This window comes from Parasteatoda tepidariorum, chromosome 11 (assembly GCF_982258835.1).
Source record: "Parasteatoda tepidariorum strain Cologne lab strain chromosome 11, Ptep-v5.0, whole genome shotgun sequence".
Lineage (NCBI taxonomy): Eukaryota > Metazoa > Arthropoda > Arachnida > Araneae > Theridiidae > Parasteatoda > Parasteatoda tepidariorum.
The window spans coordinates 98,085,868-98,111,168 of NC_141765.1; the positions used below are offsets into that span (position 1 = coordinate 98,085,868).

At 27.4% G+C, this 25,301-nt stretch overlaps 2 protein-coding genes and 1 long non-coding RNA gene across 9 annotated transcripts in view; all 3 read left to right on the plus strand.

Moving 5' to 3' along the window:
- Window positions 1-25,301, plus strand: part of LOC147801958 (uncharacterized) — a 361,588-nt gene that overhangs the window by 286,685 nt on the left and 49,602 nt on the right. The window lies entirely within an intron of this gene.
- The window catches only part of LOC147801963 (transformation/transcription domain-associated protein-like), a 33,317-nt gene continuing 8,041 nt past the window's right edge, over window positions 26-25,301 (plus strand). The window contains exons 1-9 of one of the 3 annotated variants that reach the window (XM_087154376.1): window positions 26-110; window positions 2,819-3,023; window positions 3,625-3,707; window positions 4,910-5,106; window positions 7,363-7,492; window positions 16,219-16,355; window positions 20,022-20,162; window positions 20,959-21,110; window positions 24,428-25,107. In XM_087154376.1, the coding sequence (XP_087010502.1) occupies window positions 16,351-16,355; window positions 20,022-20,162; window positions 20,959-21,110; window positions 24,428-24,588 (459 nt within the window). In that variant the 5' untranslated portion in view covers window positions 26-110; window positions 2,819-3,023; window positions 3,625-3,707; ... (1 more) ...; window positions 7,363-7,492; window positions 16,219-16,350 and the 3' untranslated portion in view covers window positions 24,589-25,107. Of the gene's footprint in view, window positions 111-2,818; window positions 3,024-3,624; window positions 3,708-4,909; window positions 5,107-7,362; window positions 7,493-16,218; window positions 16,356-20,021; window positions 20,163-20,958; window positions 21,111-24,427; window positions 25,108-25,301 lie in introns of those variants that run through there. The other 2 variants (XM_087154374.1, XM_087154375.1) reach the window with 2 other exon arrangements.
- On the plus strand, window positions 7,499-16,196 carry LOC139426591 (uncharacterized). The gene has a single exon (XM_087154371.1). It carries the CDS (start codon window positions 13,908-13,910, stop codon window positions 14,517-14,519), a length of 612 nt encoding a protein of 203 aa, XP_087010497.1. The 5' UTR covers window positions 7,499-13,907; the 3' UTR covers window positions 14,520-16,196.

The following is a 25,301-nucleotide window of genomic DNA, read 5'->3' on the forward strand; positions in this document are numbered from 1 at the left end:
TCAAGTAAAGTTAACGGTTTTCTATTTTCAGAATTAGTGCCATCCCTTGAAGAGCTTTTTGATGAAAATATGTTAATTGGAACTGGATGGGCATCATATGAGTCATTAAGGTGATAGTTTTGATTCTTGTGGCATTAAATTTAATTTTTTACACCATTCCATTCTCTAACTATTCGGAAGAGTAAAATAAGAAAATTATATTGAAATTAAAAGAATCTCGAATCTTCAAACCAATTTTTATGATTTTAATTGTGAAACTAGTAATATATTATATTAATACAATATGTTCAGTTTTTCTTCCTTTATGTAAGCCTAAGAAATTTTTAGGATTATTTATTAACATTTCTGTTTCACAAAAATTGCATCACTTAAAAAAATCATACCTTATGAAATTTAGATTTTTTACTAACAAGTAAATATCTTCTTTTTTTTGTTGTTGATATCTCTGAAAGCGTGTTTGATTCTGGTATCCATCCAAAAATCTAGTAAGTATAGATAGCAACTGAAAGTCCTTCTAATTTTGTAAAAATTTCAAAAAGGGGTACCAGCTCAATCACTGATTATCCTTCACTCTACAAAATTCTGTAAAACTTTTACCAAGGCTGTTACAAAGCATTAAAAAGGTCCAAGTTTTTTGGCTATTTTTAGATTTGTGGTTAAAATGGTAATTATGATTATTCCAAATTTGCAAGGCCTTTTAGGCAAATGTGTCACATCAATAAATTCAAATAATACATTGTTCGTAGCGTTTTTAAAAAGTACTTAAAGGTACTTATTTTCGATTTTCGTTTTTAAAAGCCCTTAAAGGTGCTTTTTTCAAGAGGTGTTTTTAAAAAGTGCTTAATTTTCCCTTTTCGAAAATGATAATTTTTTCTTTAGCGTGTCGATTTTTGCCACGTATTATGCAAAAAAAGTGGTTTTCATTGTTCTAACGTTTTTAACAATTACTTCGACCACAATCCATTTTGGCTTACATTCGATCCGTAGCGTTTAAAAGCGCCAATCGTTTTACATGTAAGATAAAATACTTTGGATTCCACAGGTGCGTCTACTGAGCTTGGTCAGGTGAGATTATTGCCCTCGCATGTGCAACGCTGCTGCATTTTGCAAGATATTTACAATTTCAGACTTCAATTTCCACCCTTTGAAATCGAATCGATAAATATCTCGATATTTTAATGGTGGCTAATATAATCAAAAAAAGAGTTCTTTGTCAGAAACTAGTTATTTTATCATGATCATGTGAACTGTTTGAAAATTATTTTGCATTTTGTTAATGTATATAGTGCTAAAAAATATTTCTTGAGTGCTTAAAAAGTATTTAAAAAGTGCTTATTTTTGGTTGAAAGATTTGGCTACGCACTTGTAATATATAAATCAATAAATTCAATTTTCTTTGTTACCCAAAATCTATTAGATTATATAATATACTTAGAGATTCAATAGCAAGAGGGAGATAATTAATTTTAATGTAGGTTCCTAAGTTTCTAATTTTAACATATTGGTGCTTTGTTAAAAATTTAGATAAAATTAAGGTATAATCAGTTAATTTTTTTATCTATTTTACTGCTGTTTGTAATGTATAAATCATAATATACAGAAATGCTAAAAATATCTACAATATAACAGCATGAAAAAATTACAAAAAAGTTTAATTAAAAAGATTATGTGACTTTTTTATTCTGGTTTTGCTTTACTTAACATGCCAATATTTAATGAATTGTGTTTTATTGCAATATTCAAAGTATCCTCTAAATGCTAATTTGTCAAATATGTTATTTTTAATTAAGTGTTCTATTATGTTTACTTGGCATCTAATTTTATAATCTTCTAAGCCTCTGCTTCAAATGTTGTATTGCAAGTTATCTGAAATAATTTTCTTTGTACAAACTTTTTTATTTTCCTATCAAATTGTTTTAAACTGAATGAGATAATTCAGTGAGACACAAAAACATCATCTGTTTCTTGTGCTGAAAACCCTTAAGAGTTCACAGTTGTCCTAATATTCCAGATTGACGGGATGAAAAAAAATTTGTTCTTGTTTCTAACTTTTTGATCTAATATTCCCAATTTTTTTTGTGTATTTTCTGATCCTCCTATTTTCTACAAGCATGAACTTTAAAAGATTTGATTTGTTGAATAAAAAGATTTTGGTTTTCAAATTTTTTATTTTATTTATTATTTTAATAAAAATTGATAATGCTACTAAAATTTCAAAATTTAGTAGTTCTAACTCAGAGACCGTCTATCAACTACATATATTAAAGATATTTTATTGTGTGATCTGTGGGCTAATAATATCACTTAGATTTTAGTTGCTCTTTGAATTATCTAATTTTGTTTAAAATAATAATAAATTGCTTGAAAAGAGAAAAAGTTTATATAATGACAATTTTTGTATTGTAATGTAAGTTTTTTTCCCTTTCTTTTTGCAAAATAGTGTATTAAGTATCTAAGTATCATAGTAATTTTGCCTATGCATTAATTGATTCTCCTCTAACTTTATGTGAATTTTTCACAACCAACATTTAGTAGAGCAGTAGTTTTGTTTTAGTAGAGCAAAATATACCTTTTTACTTTGTCTTTTGTATTTTTTAAAATTATTTTAACCCTGTATACTGTTCCAAAAAATATCTTGATTTTTTTTTTTTTTTTTTTTTGAAAATTGTTTGAGTTTTTCTTTGTTTTATTATAAGGCTTGGAAAATATATTCTAAATTAAAATTTCTTGTTAAATGTATTATGTTTCACAGCTCTTTAATTGCCTTTACTGATTGTGGTATTACTTATTTTAATGTTAGAATCTTCTATATTTTTAGGCCTTTTGCTTATAGTACTTTAGCTGATCTTGTGCATCATATGAGACAATATTTATAGTTGAAGGTTCTTGCTAAGGCTGTAAATGTGTTCTCAAAAAATTTTCATGATGAATCTTTAGTAACTACAATTCAAACAATGTCTTGCATGCTTATTCTGAATGTAATTGAATGCATTAGAATATGATCTGATCAAGAAAATGTCAATGTAAGTTCTTAATTTCTTATTAATTAAAATATAAATTTTAGGCCACTGATTAAATTTATTATAATGCAAGGCAGTAATGCTTTTAAATTATGAAGAATTTTTATTGTGTGAATAAAGTTGCATTTTAATAAAATCATGAGAGGTTCTTGTGCAGTTAAATTTATTTTGTTACACTTCGTATGTCTATAAAAATATGATGTCAATAACCATGCGAATCTGGCAGCATATCAAAGCCTTATACTTTCAACCATGAAATGCATTGTATTTTTCACATTATATTCTTCTAGCTACGAATTTCAACCATTTTTATACCTTAACTATTCTTAAAGTGTATTTCAGTTCAGATTGTTTCATGGTATTATAACTAGTTTATTATTCATGATAGTATAACTAGTTTTGTTGTTCTGGCAATGAAAATTGTGCTCTGCTAACTATTAAGTCTATTGTAGAAATATTAAAGGTTTTTTTCTTTTGCAAATTAGTAATTTCCATAAGAATAATATTTGTAGCAACATTAGCTCTGGTATAATATGTATGAAGCAGTAAAAAGTCATCTATGATGTTTATTATATTTTGAAAAAAATTTTTGCTTTATTTATAGCTGTGAGTTGTTAATGAGGATGCTTGAAGTTTTGGTTTTAAAACTATTGAAAAGCTGCAACTGCCTGTTCTGCAGAAAAAAGCGTAAGTAAACATTTACTTTCTGTTAAATTTATATAGTTGCTTATAGCGCTTGTATTCACAATAAAATTTGAAAATGTAATAACTCCTTGAAAAAAAATAATATCCACTGTTTTTAACATCTTTTGACCAGTATTAGTCATTTAGAATAGAAAAAAAAACTTGAAGGATATTTTCAACTGTCTAATATTGTCTTAAGTAATACTAATTTTAATATTGTCGATATAATATATATTGTCTAATATATATTATATAAATATTGTCTTAAAGAATTTGTATCTGTTCAGTGCTAATAACTGCAAATGCATTTTAGAAATCATTCTTGTCACACATATTTATAATTAAAACACAAGAATGAAACTTATTTTATTAAGAGGCATCCACTTTATTTTTTTATTTTTTAATGCAAATAAATTTCTATCTATATTATTGCCAACAGACAAAGTGCGAACATAACGAGCAATTTCAATGTTAAACACCTACTCACCAAGCTTTTTTTTTTTCGTTCTAGAAATGAATTTTATACATATCAATCTTTAAATTCTGGACAAATTTTTGAATTTATTTAGTAACATTTAAAAAAATAAGTGGTGTACGAATATCTATTTTCATTTATTATTATCCCCTTAAAGAATTTTCATACCTTACAACTACCTTAACCGTCGGTAAAATTTTTAAAATTTTTTTATAGTCACTATTAGTTAGTTCAAACTGAAGATTCTCAAAAACTGTTCCTTTTATTCCTCTCTCATTATCTCATCAAGTTTTGTGAATGGGAGAACTATCTCTGTTAGTACATATCTATACTGTTTTTACTTAAAAACTCTTCTAGGGTATTTTGCATATTTTCAACGCACAAATATGCTGTGCTATATTAAAATGGTCTTTTTTCTAGATTTATAATTCTAACTCAGATGAATTAGATATTTCGTAAATACCTGCCCTATAGTTTGTCATAGAATTTTAAATACTAAAAGAAAACACAAACATTTTTAATTCTAAATAGAAAAAACTTCTTTGAAAATTTTTTATTTTTATATCCTTCGTTTTCTTTATAGGATTTTAAACTCATTTACTACATGTTTAAAGTTACATCTATATAAATTAAAATTATTATAAAAACATTGAAGAATTTTTGAAGTTAATACATGAAATTTTTGAAAGTATGAAAATTTTTAATTTTATTATATTCTTCTGAATTTTAGTGCTCAGCCTTTGAAACATCAAATCTTGGCTATTTCTGACTCACACTCTGCTCCTCCCATAGTTGCCTCCCTTTCAAATGTGACATCTTTTGTATCTGCAGCTCAGGATATCATGTTAATCCACTTAGTTATACTCCTGGAGTCCTCCCGGTAAAGACTTCCATTCAGGTGGTCTATTAGACCGACCAGATGAATAAGTAAGATTTGAGAAAGCAGTCGTGTTTACGCATTTTAAGATTTTTATCATTACTGTTACTTTTTAGAAGGAAAAAAAATCAGAATTGCATTTTCGTATAATTAATACAGTTGAACCCTGCTAAGATGAACCCGAAATATAGTGAACATTCAGTTGTAGTGAACTCCCATTTAACATTATTTTATATGTTTATAGTGGACAGCTTTGTTTATAGTGTGATCTAATTTCAGATTCCCATTTTTCTTTTTTATTTCTCTGACTTTAAATTTGCAGGGCAGGAATTATGATTGCAAGTGACTGCATTTTTTGTGTCAAATCTTACTCTTGTATGCTTTTTGTTTTAAAACTAGGCTAACAATTTGTTGATAATAGGAATAACTAACTAGAAGGCTATGACACGGAATAAATCAAGATGGCAAAAACTTGGCCTGTCATAGGCTGTAAGGCTCAAGAAGAAGAAGAAACAAGTTGTTAAGCAGCACGTTCCTCTTCTTACCTCTCTGAATTAAGTGTTCTGAATTTTTTTCCGGCAGAAAATGAGGATTAGAAAATACTAGGTTCTTTAATAATTGTTAGGAAAAGTGGTAAACTCTACTTAACATCGAATTGAATATCCATCTTCCATAGAATATAAAAATTATTTATATTTTTTTTTAGATATTTAGTTTATTACATATTTAAGGATTTAACTTATAAATAAATAATTTACTATCATAATCACTATTTCCAACAATACTACTGTCATATGCTAAGAAATAATTTTTCGAACAATTTGGATATAGTGAACTTCTGTTTTATAGTAGACTGGGTTCTTAAACAGTTTACTATTCAAGGGTCCAATTTTACTTCCATATGCTTTTATGTTTTTATTCTTTAAAATATCAAAAATCTTATAGCCTAAGAAAAACCTTTTAATTGTCTTGGAATTTTATTTAAAGAAAAATAAGAGATGGAAAAATACAAAGTTAGGTTGGAACCTGGAAAAATCTTTCAGCAAACCTAGAAACTAAACAACCTATTTCAAATTGGACTATAGCACTAAATAGCCAATAAGGTTCAAAGTAAATAAGTTCAACATCTGTTTTTATTTTTTTGTTGTTAAAATTCTGTAGTAACATTGTTGAATTTATTGAAATTAGAGTACTGATTTGTGTTATGTTTTTATGATTCTTTCTGTCGCAAAAAAATTAATGAGGTAAAATCAGATCTGCATTTTATAATAGTCCCGCAATGGACTTATCGTTAAAACTCAGAAGCTTCATTGACTGCGGTCAGTGTGCGGGTGGGTGACTACTTGGATCAGTCTGTGTAGGGACCGAGGGTGTGCGGTATGGGTCCTCGTTAGATATTGATTTTATATATAATTTATATTTGTGTCAAACCCTTTACCTAGGGAAATAAAATAGATTTTACAAAATTTAATATTAGACATATTTGCTATTTAAAAGTGAGTTTGAATAAAAAAAAATATAATATTTCTAAAGAAATATTGTTTTGTATAGCAATAATATAATCTTGAAATTTTCTCGAAAACCAGTTAGAGAATTTTAATTCTATAACTGAATAGGAACCTTGAATATATTTTAAGTATAAAATCTCCATTTCTGTGTCTTTGTATTATTTTTTACATTAACAGCAGAATCAATAATTTTTCACTCTGCATTCAAACAAACGTTTCTACGCTAGAATTTTGAAACAACAGTATTTAAAAAGCAGGCTCAAATATTTTTAGTATCTTTTTCTTCCTAATTTTTAACATATAATATTTTATACATTGTGTGTAAAACATTTTATACCATCCATAATAATTTTATAATCAACTTTAAGAATATTTTATTAATTTTTGTTCCTTGACATTAATTGTATGTGTACTCATCCATATATGTCTTGACAGAGCTCATAGGTTTCAGGTTCATAAGTATAAGTTAAAATAAAATGAAGCAAAGTATACTTTCTATAAGAGTAATTTCTTAATAGTTTGTTGAAAAATGTTGCAATAGATTTAAATAATGCATCTAGAAACTTATATTTTTATTCATTCTTCGAAATAAGGAAACATATATGCAAAAAAAGTCTATCATTAAGGTGTTAAAAGTGCTGTAGTCACACAAACATATTAATGCTTCTGTACATTTCATTAAATCATTATTTATTAACTATTAAAAAAATTGTTATCTTGTTAATATTTTTTTAATATTAGTGAAATGTTTCATTGCTTTAAATGTATATATTTTCTAATAGTTTTCTTTAATTTTAGACAAAATTTGGTGTTCCTGCTTCTCAGGCAGCTATTTGTAACATTGCAGAATGTAGAAGCTTAGTCAAAACTTTAGTATGCGCAGTGAAAACAGTTACTTGGGGAATAACGGCTTGCAAGTTTTCTGGCGGTACGCTTTATTTACACCTTCCTAAAAAATTTTGTTTTAGTATGACTATAGACATATCCATAACCTAAATTAAATGTTGTAAAATGTGATTTTTTTTACTTGCAAAGTATCTATATTATATTTGATTTTTCTGTTATAATGACATGTCGTTTAACATTTAAATATTGTACGAAATATATTTATCAATGGTAGCGAACTAAATAAAAAAATTTAAAGCAAATAAAATTTTTATAAAACTTTTACCATTACTTTAGAGCACTACTATTTCTTTATATGAGCTTTAATCTATCAATTTAAATTATTTATATGAAATGATGAAAAATTCTTGGAATTCTAATTTATTAAACTCATTACCTTTAACACCACTGGGAGAAATGTATTCTAAAACTATAGAGATTTTATAGTAGTTCAAAGGTATGTATTGAGGTTTAAAAACATTAACCATAATCATGAAAAAATATTTATTCAAAGTACCTAGATTTTTATCATAAATATTTTAATTATTTCTTTTCTTGCAAGTTTTATTATCTGGTGTAGCGTAGCTACCACTAGAGTTATTCAATTCCAATTCACTTGTATATAAGACATGTTAACTTGATTCTATCTGGAGGTACCTTTAAATAGATAACAGTTGACACTGTCAGTAGCTTATCCCCACACTGTATTGAGTTTTAAATGAATTATAATACAAAAATGATGACCGCAATCAATGAACTCAAGGTCAGTCTTCTAGTGTTAAAGGTCTTTGTCAGACAGAAAAAGGATTTCATGTAAACATCAGAGAATTATATAAATGTAATTTCTGTATTTATATTAAATATCAGATCAATATTTTGGAATATCTTTTTTATTATTCATTAAAAAAATAATTATGATCAAATTAGTTAAGGTGAAAGTAATTAAGGTTCTGTTGAATATAATTATCTTCAGTAGCAAGTCAGTTTTTGCTACAATTAAATAAAATTAAACAAAAATTATACCAAAATATTTTTTAGTTATTTAATAAATGGAGAAATTGTGTTCAAAATAATTATCCTTTATTTAACAATAAAGAAAGTATTCTTTTCCTATGTGAAAATGACCCGAATAAGGTACTGCCTGGAATGTTATTTTTTCCTACTTATCTCTTAGATAGTAAAAATAAACAGAATTTAAAATGTGGTGATGCTAATAACTATAAATTTCTCTACGCTTAGTCCACTTGTTTCCCTATCTGTTTTTGGTACAGTTCTTAAAGTGTTTCGGAAACTCAGAGATAGTTTTTTTTTAACAATTAAATAGATATAAATTATTTTTAAGTATCACATTTTAAGGTATATATGCATATATACCTTTAAAGGTATTTGGCATATAGCCTTTTTATGTTTTTAAGTTCAGGGGTGTCTGTGCTCCGGGGAAACCCCAGAATTGCGGGGATTTTGAACTTCGATACCCGGAAATTCCGGGGATCGTCGTTCAAAAGGAAGTAGGAATAATAATGAATTATTTATTTTGATCTGGGTAATTTTGTTTGCTTTGAAAGCAGAAAACGCAAGGTCAGTGTGTGTGGTGAAAACTTTTCCTTTCTTTCTCCAAAGGCAGTGATAATGCGTGAAAAGGGGGAGAAAACTTCTTTTTTGTTCTTTCCTTATTTCGAGTTATGACTCATTCCCCCGGTTCTTGGACATTCTCTTCTGGATTCTTTTCGGCAAGTAGGCAGGGCAGAAAAAAAAGGGAGAGACTTCGTTTGACCAGATGTGCGATCACGTGACTCTGGGTTCAAAGGTCTTATCTCTCCTGGCGTGGCGCCAAAAAGTAGAGAAGGGGGATTTTTCGCCGTATTAGCTATTTGTCATTGATCACTTAGCAACTTTTTTTTCTCCGTTGTGTAAATTTTTCGTTTCGTTTATTGAAATATTTTTTTATTTATGTACGCAAGAGAATTTCACTACGAAATTTCTCGATATAAATAGTGATATTATACAATTAGAAGAAGGTGTCCGGAATGCATTTAGGTGGAATTGGATTGAACGGAGAGATGGTAATGGGGATACCATCGGCACATGGTGCAAGAAAATAAATGTTGCTGGACAAACATATTGTGTTTTTTGTAACTCACTGCTGAAGTAAGGTGGGGAAGGATTCAAGGCTTTCACAAATCATTCTAAAATTGTGACGCACATAAAATATTCAAAGTGCATTAGACATTCAATGACTTTAAGTAATTATGCTAATTCAAAAGATACTGATGACTTACTGGAGACTGATGCTCGGCCATTGGATATAGTGACAAGTAAAGCACGCCAAGAGGTATTAATAACTTCGTTTATCGCCGAGAATTCTCTTTCTTTCAATGTAGCTCCCAATTTAATTGAACTCTGCAAACAGTTGAGCCACGATCAGACGGCACTAAACTCGTTGGGTATGTCCAGGACTACTGCATGTTATAAGATGAAATATAGGCTCGCAAAAACTATTAAGGAAAATATCATTAAAACTTTAAAGGAGACTCCATTTTCTCTCAATTTGGATGAAAGTACTAGCAATGCTCAAGAAAGTATACTGGCAATATTGGTGCAGTTTTATGACAACTATCAAAATGAAGTTGTAGTTCATCATTTTGCATCTCTAAAGATGGAATCTTGCAATTCAGAAGCTGTTTTTAAAGCAGTTGTTAATACTATTGAAGATAATAATATTCCATGGGCAAACTTAATTAGTGTATTAATGGACTCATGTAACACCATGCGTGGAAAAAAAAGGGTGTTGAAACCAGACTACGATCAAACAAAGCACCCCACTTATTAGATATTGATGGTGACAGATGTCACACAGCTAATAACTGTGCAAAAAAATTTTCTTCATGTTTTGATAGATACTAAGAAGATATGTTTGATGACATCTATTTTGATATGAAAAGCTGCAGTAAAAGAGAAATTTTTTTCAAAATCTATGAATCCCTTGCCATTAAAAAACTTAAGCCCTTGAAGAGACCAGACCATAGGTGGGTGTACATTTTATGTGTTTTAGAAAGAATCAAAGATCTGTGGGATGCTCTTTTTGCATTTTATTTTCACTACTTGGATAAAACTGAAGGCCATATCACACATAGCGAAAATTCGTTCAATTCAACCATCAACTCAACCCCAACTTCGACTTTCTGTTCAACAACCATCTGAAACAGTTGAACTATGGTTGCCATACGGTTGAAAAGAGTTGATCATTGATAAACGAATGATTTCTTTCTTTTTAGGCGATTTAGCGCTTTATACATAATATATTTTTAAAATATATTTTTAGATTATTCTTTACCTTTAGTCATATAGTGCTTGTTTTAAATTATTCAAATAAATTACCTTCAAGTTTTTCATATATTTAATAACATAATATAGCTTTTTGTAACTTACATTTACTATGTATATTTTACAACGGAGAAAACAAAATCTAATATAAAAGTAAAAATAAACAGTAAGAACAAAATTTAGGAGTTTGATAATTTTTTGCACCAAATTAATGCAATTAATTTTTTTAATGTTGACTTTTAAGTTTTTGAAAAATTATTAAAATAGTTTTTTAAGAGTTCGATAAGTATTATTATATATATGTTTAGTGAAATACTCTAATTTGGAAAAAATTGTGCTATTTATAGAAAATTAAAAGTTTATGTGAAACTGAATTTTAAAAAAAAGAAAGCTATTAAACGGCACTAACTTGTTAAAGATTCATCATGAATAAACACAAACTATTTAAAAATTAGGAAAAACAAGAACTGATAAAAGTGATCAATTTATTCTAAAAGAAATGTAAAAGCAGCTTCGATTAATTTTTTATGAGTTCTTAAATGATATTTCCTGTGGTGGCGGATGTTACATTCCAAATGTTTTCTTCAAGAGTTCAATAGATGTGCTCTCCATTTCGATGCTCCATTTAAAAGTTTCCCCAATGGGAGCTTGTTCAAAATTTTGACTCATCTTTGCTGCAATATGAGTAAAAAATTTTATTAAGAAAGGTGAAGCAAGTCTATTTAAGGCAACAGACAATAAGGAACAGTCTTTAAAAATAAAATAATACCAACCAATTAATTCTGTCAGCATATTGTTATGGTATGAGTAAGTTTTTTATTATCAGTAAAAGCTGAAATAAATTTTTAATGGTCTTCCATGTTTTTATAATAAGATTAATAGAAAGTGAAATTAAAATTTAAAATTATGTATAATTACAAGGAGTATCAGTTACTTGTCCCATTTTTTCAAATATTTAACCTTAAGAAAAAGACTTCATTTTTAGATAAATAATTTTAACTTTATCTTTAATTTCAAAAAATAAATTAATCTATTAAATTATGAAAAAAGCAGATATAAAAAGTACCTACATATTTGTATATTTAAAGTTAAACGTGTGTTAATATTTTTTTATTAAAAATATTACCTTGAAAAAACCTTTTAAGTGCTTTAACGGGTAAGAAAATATTTTCAACTTCCTTCATAATTTATTCAAAACCAGCTTATTAATAATATAAAGCATGCAACTGCATTTGAAAAATAGATCCTTACAGACTATGTTATTTAAATTTCCATCTAATTTAATTTCATTAAATATTACTTTTTGAAAAAACCCGCCTAAAGTTTTTAATAGCAATATAAAATTACCGATTCAAGTTTCTTCAACTTTATAAATATTAAAAACTTAATCATATAAAGCATGCAAATCTATTTGACAAACTTACGCTACAAAATAAATTACATAAAATTAAACGTGAATCAATAAGTTTTAATAAAAAAAAATTTTTTTTAATAAAACCCACTTAGCATCCCAAGTGGGTTTTTTTCTAGGTGGTCCCACTTGTTGAACCCTGATAGAAAGTGCAAAGTAATTGAAAAAAAAAAACAAATTTTTATTCCGCGAATACTGACAAATATACAGTTTAAAAATAAAATAATACAAAGAAATTAATTCTGTCAGCATATTTTTTAGGTATGAGTAAGTTTTCAGAAAAGTTTCTTTTTGTAACGCAATTTTTTCCTTTGTAAAAAAATATTCAAAATCACTGAATTCAGTACCAATTCTAGAATAATTGCTGGTATAATCTTATCGGAACTATAGAAAGAGCAAAGTAATTGAAAAAAAAAACTATATTTTAATTCGGCGAATGCTAACAAATATACAGTTATGTACGAAAAAGATTAAATGCAATTCATAAAATTTGTTTATCATTTAAAGTAATGTCAAAATATAAAACAAAACTACTTTTATGTACTTGCAAAATTTACTTCAGATTGGCGAATTTGCCGTTGAAAATCATACTTTTAATTCACGGTTAAAAACATAACACATTTATAACATAAACTTCTTTAATGGATAGAAACAGATTTATACTTCTTATAAAATAACTTTAAAATCAATACTCATTTAAAAACTCACCTGAATTAATATATAACAAATTAGATACGCTGCTTCGTTACATAAACTTTGCCGCCATATTGTTTTGACTTGTGCTATCCCATAGCCCCATGCGGTTGCTGCCACCTGATTGGTTGAATTGTGAAGTTGCTTCAACACTTTCGAACAGATGTGAAAGAGTTGAACAGCATTTGATCCAACTCGGATAAGTATAGCACACCTATGTTTTCGGACGGGGTTGTCTTCAGAGTTGAAGTTGGGGTTGAGTTGAAGGTTGAATTGAATGAATTTTCGCTATGTGTGATATGGCCTTGATAAAGGGGATTATTTTTCTTATGTTGAAACTCTATACAATAAAAGAAATATTTCTGCAGCTCAGAAAAAAATTGTTGAAGGGGTGTATTCTTGCTTGCATTCCCAACAACTCACAAAGGATACTTTAGCGCGGGAAAAAAAGAATATTAAATGGGTTATTTGTTATGCAAAACAAAACTTTATTGCATATGGCATTATATTCAGCAGTATTACCAGAGTTCAACACATATATTAAATTATTTGAAACAAAAAAACCAATGCTTCATTTAATACATTCCAGTATTTATAAATTGATGACAAACTTTTTCTCTTTTTTTATGAAGCCAGAAAAATAGAGTGCACATCTTATAATGTTTTATTAAAGGTTGATGTCACAAATCCAGAATTCCATCTACCTAGCAAAGTAATATTTACTGGTGCAGAAGCTTCCACTCTCCTGAAGAAATTATCAAAAAATCATCCAATAGCAAAAGAATTCTAAATTTCTCTGATGAAAGCTTATACTAATACAGCACAGCATATGAAACAGAAATTACCCCTTAAAAATTCATATCTAATTAGTTTTACAGCATTAGATCCAGAGCTAAGAGGTAAAACCCGTACAATATTAGCTTTTGAAAAATTATCATCTTTTATGTCCCATATTTTTAGTGATAATGAAAAGTCAAAAGTAGAAGCTGAAATAAGGTTATAACAGAGTGATATTGATATCACCAAAGAAATGCTCTACACATCTGATGAAAGTGGAAATCAAGTCAAGTGTACAATTGATAAATATTGGTCTAAAGTTTTTAATTTAAAAGATGATTTCACAAATGATTATAAGTGTCCTACATTGGCTAAATTGGTCAAAGCCTGCCTTAGCTGCTTCCATGGCCCATTAGTGGAAAGTGCATTCAACTTAATGGATTCACTTGTCACTGACTATAGAACCTCTCTTAAGATTGATTCCCTAGATGCAGTGCAGACTATTAAATTTGATTTAATGGCTTCTAAAGAAACCTCAAGTGAAAAATATGGCTCAAAAGATCCAATGACTTATCCAATTCACAAAGATCTCTTACTGAATATGAACAGAAGTTGGAAAACATATCAAGAGGACTTAAAAACATGTATTTCAGATGAGTCACCTATAAAAGTCTCTGAAAAACCTTCTACATTAGCAGAAAAGCAAACTGCTTCTACCTCTGCATGTGCAATTCTCGAGGAAATTGCTTCAACTCTAAATGAAGAAAATAAAAGTCAACCTTCCTGCAATTATGAAGTTCACCACAAAAGAAAGACAAGCCCACAAACATCAGAAAATAAAAAAAAAGCAGCAGAAATTAGATAATTTTTTACCTGAATTAATTCATTCAGGTAATTTAAAATATTTACATAAAATGTAGTAGTTTATATGTTTGAAAATTTATGGTTAATAATTTTGCAAAAAAAGTAATTCATTGAACTTTTATAATTAGGTCATTCAATACTTCATAATTGTAATTTTTCATTTCTCCCCCCCTTCTCGAAGCTCCAAAATGTGGGTAGTAAGTCCGCAAAAGTTTCAGGGGATTTTTTGGGGTCCCACAAACACCCCTGTAAGTTTGACTTAAATTTCTTTTCTTCTTGTGTCCAGAAGTTATTAAGCTGTTAAATTTATTAAATTTATTCAGAGAATATTTTAATAAAGTAAATACAATTGTAACTTTTCTTGGGATGCCTTCTTTTTAAAGTTAAGCATAATTTTAGATTCAGATATTTAACATTTTGCATTACATCACAAATTTTTATGAATTATTTGACTTTTTGAAACAACAAATAAGTGTTGATGAATTTTTTTCTTAATTTTCCTATTAATTTTATTATCAATACATAAAATACGTATTAAACTTTCAAATTGCATGGCATTTTCATAAGCAGTAATTTATTTATATCTTAATTTATAGGCATATTTAAACTTTCCATTTTATATACGATTTCAGAGAAATATTTTTTGGTGAAATTTTAAGCTAGCTTATATTCTGTGTGATGTGAATTAATTTAATATCAGAAATAGTGCTTAAAATAGATTTTTTTTTTAAATTAAATATTTTTTTCAAGTGATTTTTATGGCTTTTTTTTTAATTTTATGGTTCTGTTTATCATGAAATGCATGTTATGTTTAACAGAATTGTTTCTTAATTTCTTATAATTTTTTTTTTAAATTTCAAGTTGATTTTTAATATTTAAGAAACAAAATTATTCTCATTGATGAGTATAAACCTTTACATGTAATTTTCTTTATATTTTTAGGCTATATTTGGCTTATTTTAATGCTTTAGAAGATTAATATTAATTTTGATACTAAGGGGGTATTTCAAACTGTTTTACATATTCCTCAATGTACATGCTTTATTGGAATTGCATTAAAGCATAGTTTATCAAAACTTTTTAAACAAATTATTTTAAAAAAGTATTTTTTTAATTTTTGTTAATTACACTGAAAAAAATATGGTCAGAATCATCCCTTTTTCTATATTAATACCATTAAAATTGCATGTCTCTATGATTTTATCAAAATCTCACTTTGACTAGTTTTTTTCCCCTTTATTTTTGCTGTTCGCTGTTGTAGCTCATAAAAAATGCAGCATATAACTAGTGGCATACTTTCTTAATCTTTTTGCAACTTTTTTTGTGCTATGTTGCAATGCTTCTGCAGTCACCATAAGGTGTAAGTATAAAATTTGATAGTAAGATATTCCTCTGGTAAAAATTATATAGTTTTCAAAATTATAAAAGAGTTTCTAAGATTACATTCTTCTTAAAGAAAAAGTGAATGTTGTTCGTATTTCTTCTATCATGCTATCCTCATAAAATTTGAGTTATTTCTTCTTTTATCATTATAAAAATTTAAAAAAAAAAACTACATTATTTTTTGTGTTTTATGCTATTTCTTTACAAATTAAATACTATTTTTGCCTGAATATTTGACTAACCATCACTATTTTTTTAATAGGTGTTCCCTGTCAAATTATACATTTAATTTTGTTCCTTTATTTAAATTGTTCCAGATTCAAACACTAATCCAAGTAAGCAGTACCAACCTAAAGAAACCTATTAGCTTGATCAAGTATGCTCAACGAACTTTGGATATTTATAAGTTAACAGTCCCTACTCCTGGACAAGCTGTTCAGCAGCGACCAATGATGTAAGTATTGTGTCAATTTGAATGCTGCTCTTATTTTAAATTAATTTTTCTCCCATAACATTTAGACCATCAATAGTTCTGCTCATAGAATAACCTCATTCTTACTTATTATCTTGTCTTATTACTTATGTGCTTTTATTTATTTTTATTTTATTATTATTGTTATTATTATTATATTTTTTGGTACTTTTTCATTTCACCGGTTCAAGTAAATTTGGCTATTTTTTTAAAATTTATTTACTAGATTATTTTTTTTTAAAAGAAGCTGTAAAGTAAAGAGAAGAGAAAATAGTTTTAAAAAACAGTGAAAGAAAAAGTATATATATATAGCATAATAAATAAAAACAAAAAAATATGAAGAATGTTAAGAAAAACAATAAGTTTAATTTATAGCGCATAAGCTGCAAGTAAATAGAACTCATGAAATAAGTTCAAAATGTAGAGAAAACAAGGGAAAAATTACAGAACAATGGAAAAAAAGAAAAATAATAATAAAATTAAAAATAACAAAAAACCGGGAGGGGAGAGAGAACAAAAATTTTTAAAAAATCCAGAAAATAAAAGATAGCTTTTCATCAGCTCACGCGATTATATCCGCAAAAAAGAGTGCTTTCTAATATTGCATCAATATAGCCAAAGCAAAATATATCAATACAATAGTGTGAGATGCACTCAAAAAATTTTACAAAAAAATTACAACAAATAAAATAGAACACAATAAGTAAAAATATCACGTAAAAACAGAAAATAAAATATAAAGAAAAAACAATAAAACATGAAATGAAAACTGTAAGGCGAATAGCAAATTCAAATGAACTTACATGAACGGGAAATTTTTCAAGAATGATTTAAATTGTTTTTGTAACGAGATTGCCAGATTGCAAAAAATGAAAACAAAAGCGTAAATTGAGCTAAAAGCGTAACTAGGGGAGTTTTGTATTAAAGTGCGTTTTTGCTGCATCACTGAAGTGCGTTTGATTTGTTAGTTACCAAGGCTGGACCCAAAAATGGAGATGCGCAAGGTAATATTATACTGGATAATTTAAGGAAGTTGACAATAAATAATTTTAGAAAATAAATATTTATTTAAGAAAAAAATATATAAAATAGACAAGAGAACGAAACATGAATTGCCTGTTTTCCACATAATTTTAGCCATGGATTTGCCCGAATCCGTGGCCATAATTATTTACTAAAAAATTTCTTTGTTAATTTTTTCCATGTGCAAATCCACTTCGGGCCAATCCGTGGCTAAAATTGTTTAGCATTTTTTTCCTACCCTACTTTACCTTTACCATACTTTACTTTTTTCTTTACTTTGCATCTTACTCTTTGTGTAACATTTTATACTCACCCTTGTTTTCTCTACATTTTGAACTTATATATGTATATATATTTACTGAATGATTTTTTGTGCTACTTAAAAAAAAAAAAAAGAAGATAAAACGGCTAAATTTATTGCTGAAATCATACAAAAGCAAATTTAAATTTTCTGGCATATTTTTATTATTATTATTTTATACAGTATGCATAATGTTTCCTAAAAACCACCAATTTTTTAAACCCTCTTCAAAAATTCAGGAGGTTTTTTTGGTTGGAGAAGGAAGCAAAGTGGTTAAAGACGATTATTGGAACAACCTTCTGGTTTCAACCTCCAACTAGACCTGTTTTGCTGTTTATTCACTCTACTTATCTCCACTGTAATTGGTCGAATATGAATGGTGTTTTATCTATTTTCCTGGGTTAAATATTAATTTGCAACACTTTTTTTAGTTGCTTTTGCTAACATGTTTGATGAAGATTATACATCTTTGAGGAACAACAACATGTAAAGAGATTTAAAAAAAATATGAATAAAAAAAGGTTGTTAAGAAAAATCCATAAACATTTATTAGCTGCAATCTAATAAATTAAAGAAGCTAACAATAATTGAAAAAGAAAAAAAACTTTTTCTTAGTTTCAAACTAATATTTTTAATTTAAATGTATTTCATAAACAAAAATTATCATACATCATCAATAGGGTGGGTTAATAAATTGTTAGATTTTTTTTTCTATGCCGTTTCCATGCCTTTGGCTCATTTCCCTCTCCTCCTCTTTTCATTTGTATAGGAATGTATTTTCTTAATATTTTTCGTATTTAATTGTTCAAAATAGTTTTATGAATTTCCATGACTCTTTCAGAACTATGTTTAATATAGTTTTCAGTTCCATATAGTTTCCTAACTTAAAAGATTTTAATCTAATTGAAAATCAAGACGGAATCTAACTTCTTTCCTTCTTCTATGACTCTCCACACGGTAATGGTGAAAGCATGCGAAGTGTTGCCATAGGTAGAGAGTTCTGCTCTACGCCACCTGTAGCCCATTTCGATCGCCAATAGAATGGGATGATTTTCTGTAAGGCATGAGTGTTCAAAAAAATAATAATAATAATAATGATAATAAATAAAAAAAAACTAGAATAAAATTTTTACTAATTTTGAATTTTTGTTCTCAAAAACTCTTTGGAAGTGTTGAGATCAGAGAGATTATGTTTGATTTCAATGCCTTCTATCATCAAAAGGAAATTCATTTGAAAAAAATTAGAGAATAAAAAGACAATATTTTTAAATGTTTGGAATAAAAGTATTTGAGGTGTAAGCTAAGAATACTATTTTTTTAAAACTTACGACACTTTCCATTTTCCCACCACTCCATTTCGTCCAAATTCTGTTTTTTTTTTTTTTTAAAGATTAATTTCCTTCTGGTTGAAATGGGACTCTGTTTCTTTCAAATACATTTTTAAGAAGAATAATCATACATAAAGTATTGTTGATAAGTTTTTCATTATGGAACAGCTTCCAGGGGTCTGTTTAGAAGAAATTGGGGTCCGTTAACGGACCCTTCACAAAATATCTTTTCATAACAATGGACCCTTCACAAAATATTTTAATTTAAAAACGACCCTTCACAAAATAATTTATCTTTTAATGGAACCCTTCACAAATTTGTTTGTCTTCATAATTGTTTTGTTAATCGAATAAACCCTTCCCAGGAGAAGGGGGGAAGAAAGACAGATGTAAATTAACTAAATTTTGTCTTCGGCAGACGCTTCTTCCTTTATTCGTCCGAAATGAATATTCTGTGTTCAGCAGTATAGGCAAAATACCAAATATTTATATGTTGCATCGCTAATTTAGTAGCTGCAATTGCTGTTTTTTTTTTAAAATTTAATTTTTTTAATTATAATTTGTTGAGCGTAATCTTGTATGTCTTTGCAATTTAAAAACTCCTTGAAAAAGTTTTTTGCAATAACCGGACCCTATTTGCACAAGTTCATAACCCTGTTTCAACCCTGGTTGAAAGAATATGACTTAACGTTTATTTTATACTCACAAATTATGAGTATTTTTTACACTATTTTACAAAAATGGACCTTTCACAAAATGTCTGGACAGACCCCTGGCTTAATTTTTTTTTTTTAACAATTTTGAAAATTATCCCTGATATTATGATCTGTGTTTTTTTTTTTTTTTTTCATAATTCTTTCTTTAGCTTTTTTTCATCAATAAATTAATAAATACAAATGTAACCTTTATTAATGCTGTTTGGGACTTAAATATGAATATTTGTTTTAGGGGAAATATAATGTCATTTTCTTAATATTTCTTTATTGTATTTTACAGATGCATAGCATTAAAGACCTTGTTTGAAAAATGTCATAAGAAATGGGTTTATGTCCGCATGCATTGTTTTCTCAAAGCATTACTTTTTGCAATGATGGATTTTACTGGTGAAATTTCAAGTGTTGCTGTTGATCTTGCTAAGTAAAATAGACAAATTAATTTTTTTGAGACATAAAAATATAAATTTTATTTGTGAGTATAAAATAGTTTTATAATGTATATTTCAAAGTTATTTACTTAATCAAGTAATATCTGATGTATTAGTTTCCTTATTAATACTTTGTTTAGATTTATCCTGATTGTCCAATCAATATTGTTTTTGTATATATTTACCACTGTAGTTTTTTATTAGTATAGTTTATACCATTGTTACATTACTTTTTAATTTGAGCATGAATTATCATAATGTTATTTTTACTTTGACTTCTGTGCAACGTATTCATAAATCAAGCTTATATGTTTTTTAGTTATAATTTCAAACTAGTTTTTCAGATTTTTCATTCTGAAACAATGATTTCAAGAAAAACCAAATATTTCTCCTTTTTATATGTATGCATTGCCTTGAGTTAAATAAACTTTAAAACAGAAGAAATTGTGAATATTTTTTAATATAATACTTTTACTTTCTTAGGTTAAAAATAAATCCGTTTAATGTGTAAAATCCGAAATGTAAGACTTTGCTTTTCAAAATGTAAGACTTTGCATTCGCTAAAAGAAAATGACAATGGATATCATGACACATTAATATTTCCTATTTTTCATTGTACTTGATAGGTTGAAAAAGTTAACCAATTTGTCAAAAATACTGCATGTTATATGCTTTTTTATTAGTTTTCATGAAAATCCTTTTTTTTTTCCTTAATTATTTACAAACAATTTAAAAAGAAACGAAATGATTTTACTTCATTAATTTTTTCCCACATTTTTATTTGTTTAGAAATAATTTACAAACGATGCTCACTACTTACTGTAAACATTATCCTGGTGATGATGCAGACATGGTTGCAGCTCAAAACAAAGCTGTAATTGAAGTTGTTCAAGAACTTGTACGACAGCCGACTCAACCAAATACTTGTGTTAGAGATCAGAGTAAGTATTTTTAATGTCTTTTTCAATAACTTAAATAACAAACAGATTTATTTCTTTAGTTTTAATTATGTAAAAATTAAATATTTTGAACAAATATATAAATTATCGTGAATGATTTCCTTATAAATTTTTATGGTATATTATTTATAAAAGAAGAATAATTTTTGTATCAGTCAAAGAATTAGTTGAAAATCTTCGAGACATCAAAGAAATTTGTCATCAGAGTTGTTAGGAGACAGACAACCCTGAATATAGAAACTTAATTTTTTAACTTACAGCTTAACTGATTATAGAAAATTACAACTTAAATTTTAGGGACCATAATTGTTTTTCCCTAAAATGTTCATAAGACCGGAAATTTTAAACTTTAAAAACATAAATAAATTTAGTTTATCATAATATAGTTTAGTTTATCTTTATACAGTGTTAAGCAAATTTCTTTGAAAATTGGAGGATAATAATTTAAAATTTCGAAAAGCTTAAAAATATTATAGCAAAAATAGCAATAGGTTGCATTAAACTGCAATTGTGATTTCAAAGGTTATTTTAAAAGAAATTTGAACTGCATTGTTCAAATTTCAGAAAGTAATGCTAAATGTTCATCCCTTAGCCTCCATTTTTAATAAAATTCTTTACAAGGTGCATGGATGAAAATGCATGTTTATTCGTAGAAAATAAAATGGTGTAATCATATATTATCTCTACCTTTCGACTTTACATTGTAGCATTTATGATCAGTATAAGAAAAAATGCACTTTAAGGATTAACATTTTATTTTTATTAATTCAGTTTTTAAAATAACTTACTAATAATTTTTTTTAATATTGTGAGACACCATAGATAGTAACTGAAGGCAAGTAAACTACTATACTGACATTATTAGTGTGATTTCGAAATTTTTTGAACTTTTTTCATTTTAATAGAATGAAATATATTAGATGACTATACTCTTATGTATGGACACAGAGGAGTAATGTTACTTTTTTTGTTATTCAGCATAAAATAACATAATTTTGAGTCATTTCTCTGTGAAGTTATTTTAAAAAAAATGTGAAATATTTTTTGCTCTTTTTTTGAAGTCATTTTTCAAATTTACTACGTTTTTTTCCTTCTTGAGGAGAATGCTTAGAAAAAACCACTCGCTAGAATTTACAGTAGGTAGTTAAAGGCATTTACATTGCAAAGTATTTACATAATTAAGAAATAACTTAAAACACACAAGAAAGGAAATTATTGGCTTAAAATTTATAATAACTACTGAAATCAAAGTTTAAATTTATTAATTGATAAAGAATGTTTCCTGTTTCTACAATAGGAATTTTTAACATGTGGGTCATTTATTAATTTATTTTTGTAACATAATAGACCTGCTAAATGTAACTATGGTGCTGGTTTTCAGTTTTGCTACCTAAATGTTTCATTTACTACTTACCTTTAACTACCTTACATTACCTTTTATATTTTTAACATCCTATTATGTAAACACTTTTTAATTGGTATAGTTACATATTGATCAATTATTGCTTGTTAAAAGTTTAAAATTATCCTATTATTAATTTTACTTAGCGTTAAATTCTTCTAGTCTATTTCTTATCACAAAAATAAGAAAAGTACTATCAGCATTGTTATGAATAAGGTGTCAGCACCGTAAAATGCATATTTATCAACTAGCTTAACTTTAATAGAATTTTAAGTCATATCTGTAAAGTACAATACAGCAGATTAGATACTGTAAAATTTGTATTTCAATATTAGTTGCTATAAGTTATGGGTCATTCTCACTGAAAAGGTATAGACTAAAAAAATTTCTTAAATTAAAATTATTAAAAAAGTGATAAAAATTACATAAATGCCTTTATTTATTTTTGTTATATGTCCTTATAATAATGGTCAAGTTTTCTATTTTATTTTTTACAAGATTTAAAATATTTTAAATTCTGCCTTGTCCACGGAGGAGACGTAATAGTCAACGGAGGAGACATTTTATGTTATAAAATATAAAATGTCAATGAAGACTAATTCATTAATTATTGGGCACAACTGATATGAGTTTCACATTAATAAGTAAATAATAAAATATTTCATTATTAGAGATAGAGCTACTTCCAATTAATCATGCTGCTATGAAAGGAAACATCCATTTTTAACCTAGGTGTACAATTTCTTAAGTAACTCTTACTGAATATTAATAAATTAAAATGTAAAGAATATTGAACTAAAAATTCAGACTCCACATGAAAGTTGAGTGTTGAGGGTACTCTTTTGTGACCATTTTATGCAAGTTAAACATACTGTCATCCAAATAACGTTTTTGTTTTTTCTCTTTTTTTCTTGTTATTGTTTCTTTTTACCCTGGGCACAAACGGCTAGCTCTATCAATTTCTAGAAATTTAAGTACATTTAATAACGATTTTTCTGTTAAATCTCTTTCTGATACAAATTTTAAAGTTTCTTGCTCTTTTTTTTTCACTTTCTTCAAACAATATAGGGTTTTCTTTTAATTTCTGTCTAGCTTATCTCATACTAAGTTTTATATATTTAACATTTATTTTAACAATTTTTAACTGTTTAATCATTAGATTTATTTATAACTGGGATATTACAAAAATTATTATAAAAGAAATAATGCATTTGCGATCATTTTCTGCTTTAATTTTATTCAAAACTACATTATTAGTTCATTTTTTATATCTTAATTTTTAAAAATTATTTTAAAGGTTTTTGGTTGTTTATCATTTAAATAAGGGTAAATGATAAATTATCGATAAATGATTAACGGTCAATTCTAATAATTTTGGTGAATTTTAATTCTTTAATATTTCTTAATTTTGTTTGGAAAATTTTAATAGTTTAGATCAAGGGATTCAATTTTGAAGCATTTGTTAAATTTTGACTTAAAATTATTCCAGCTAATGTGTTTAGGATAATTCATAGTGTTTTTTATGCGGTTAAGTGTTTTATATATTTACATCGTTATTATTGTGAAAAATATGTGTCTTATTTTGCTAAATTCTAATCTTCAGTGTTAGTTTTGTGTTCGAATTTTATTTAAAACCTATAACTTGGGGAAAAGATGTAATATCAGAATTTATCAATTTGTCTATTATTTGTGTTAATTCAGAGATGGCGCTGCCTTCGCATTGCTTTTGGGAGTAACCTCCTTCCTAAAAGGAGTTACTCCCAAAAGGTTGTCTGGCTTAAGACTATTTGTTTTGTTTTCCAAATTTTTAACAAATGTTATTAAGTTTAATTTTGGAGTTTATTCAAGAAGTCCATTTTCAACAAACTTCAAATATTACATTATGCCTGTTTTTCAGGGCTCGAAAAACCGTCCGTCCTCGAAGGTCAAGAACTCCCCGTGGACAACAAATTTCTCGAATCCAGCGTCCGCACGGACGGCCATTTCCCCGTTAATGTTCGTGATACATTTTCAATTTTTGTTATCTTACAAGAGTCTAGCGCCTCACTTCTAAAATGACCCTCCAATCTCGAAATACAGCAGCATACTGCACATGGTGGAATTGATGTTTTCTCTGTCTGGGAGTACTGCAGCGGTTGAAAGGGGCTTTTCAGCAATGAACTTACAAAAATACACATTACTTACTGGTCTTAAACAAGAAGCGTTAAGCGCATTTATGAACATCTACCTAAATGGAAAACCTCTTTCAGATTTCTGTGCAGAAACCTCTGTAAACCTGTGGCTTGATTGTGAAACTGGCAAATGTATTTGATTTATTTAAAAAACGCAGTACCATCGGATAAATTGACATGATAATTGACTGATAAATTAACCTTTGTTATTTAAATTATTTCATCAAAGAAATAAATTATTTCATAATAGAAATACCAGGTTTTACTATTAGTAACCTAGTATTTCTTTTATTACTGTATAATGTAATCCTAGTATTTGTAATCCTAGTAACTACTAATTCATTGTGCAATTTATGTAAATGTTTGTAATAAATAAGAGAAAATTATATTTTTATTTATTTAGAAGCGACGGGTTAGTTTCAAAGGAGGACGGGTACATTGTTGGACAAGTCGTCCTCGGGGACGGGTAAAATTTCTGAGTTTTTTCGAGCCCTGCTGTTTTTTTTTTTAAATTTGTTTATCTTACTTAAAGACCTATATCCGGAAAAACTTATTTTCCTGACGTGTCGAAATCTTGATGATTCCGAACATGGGACTTTC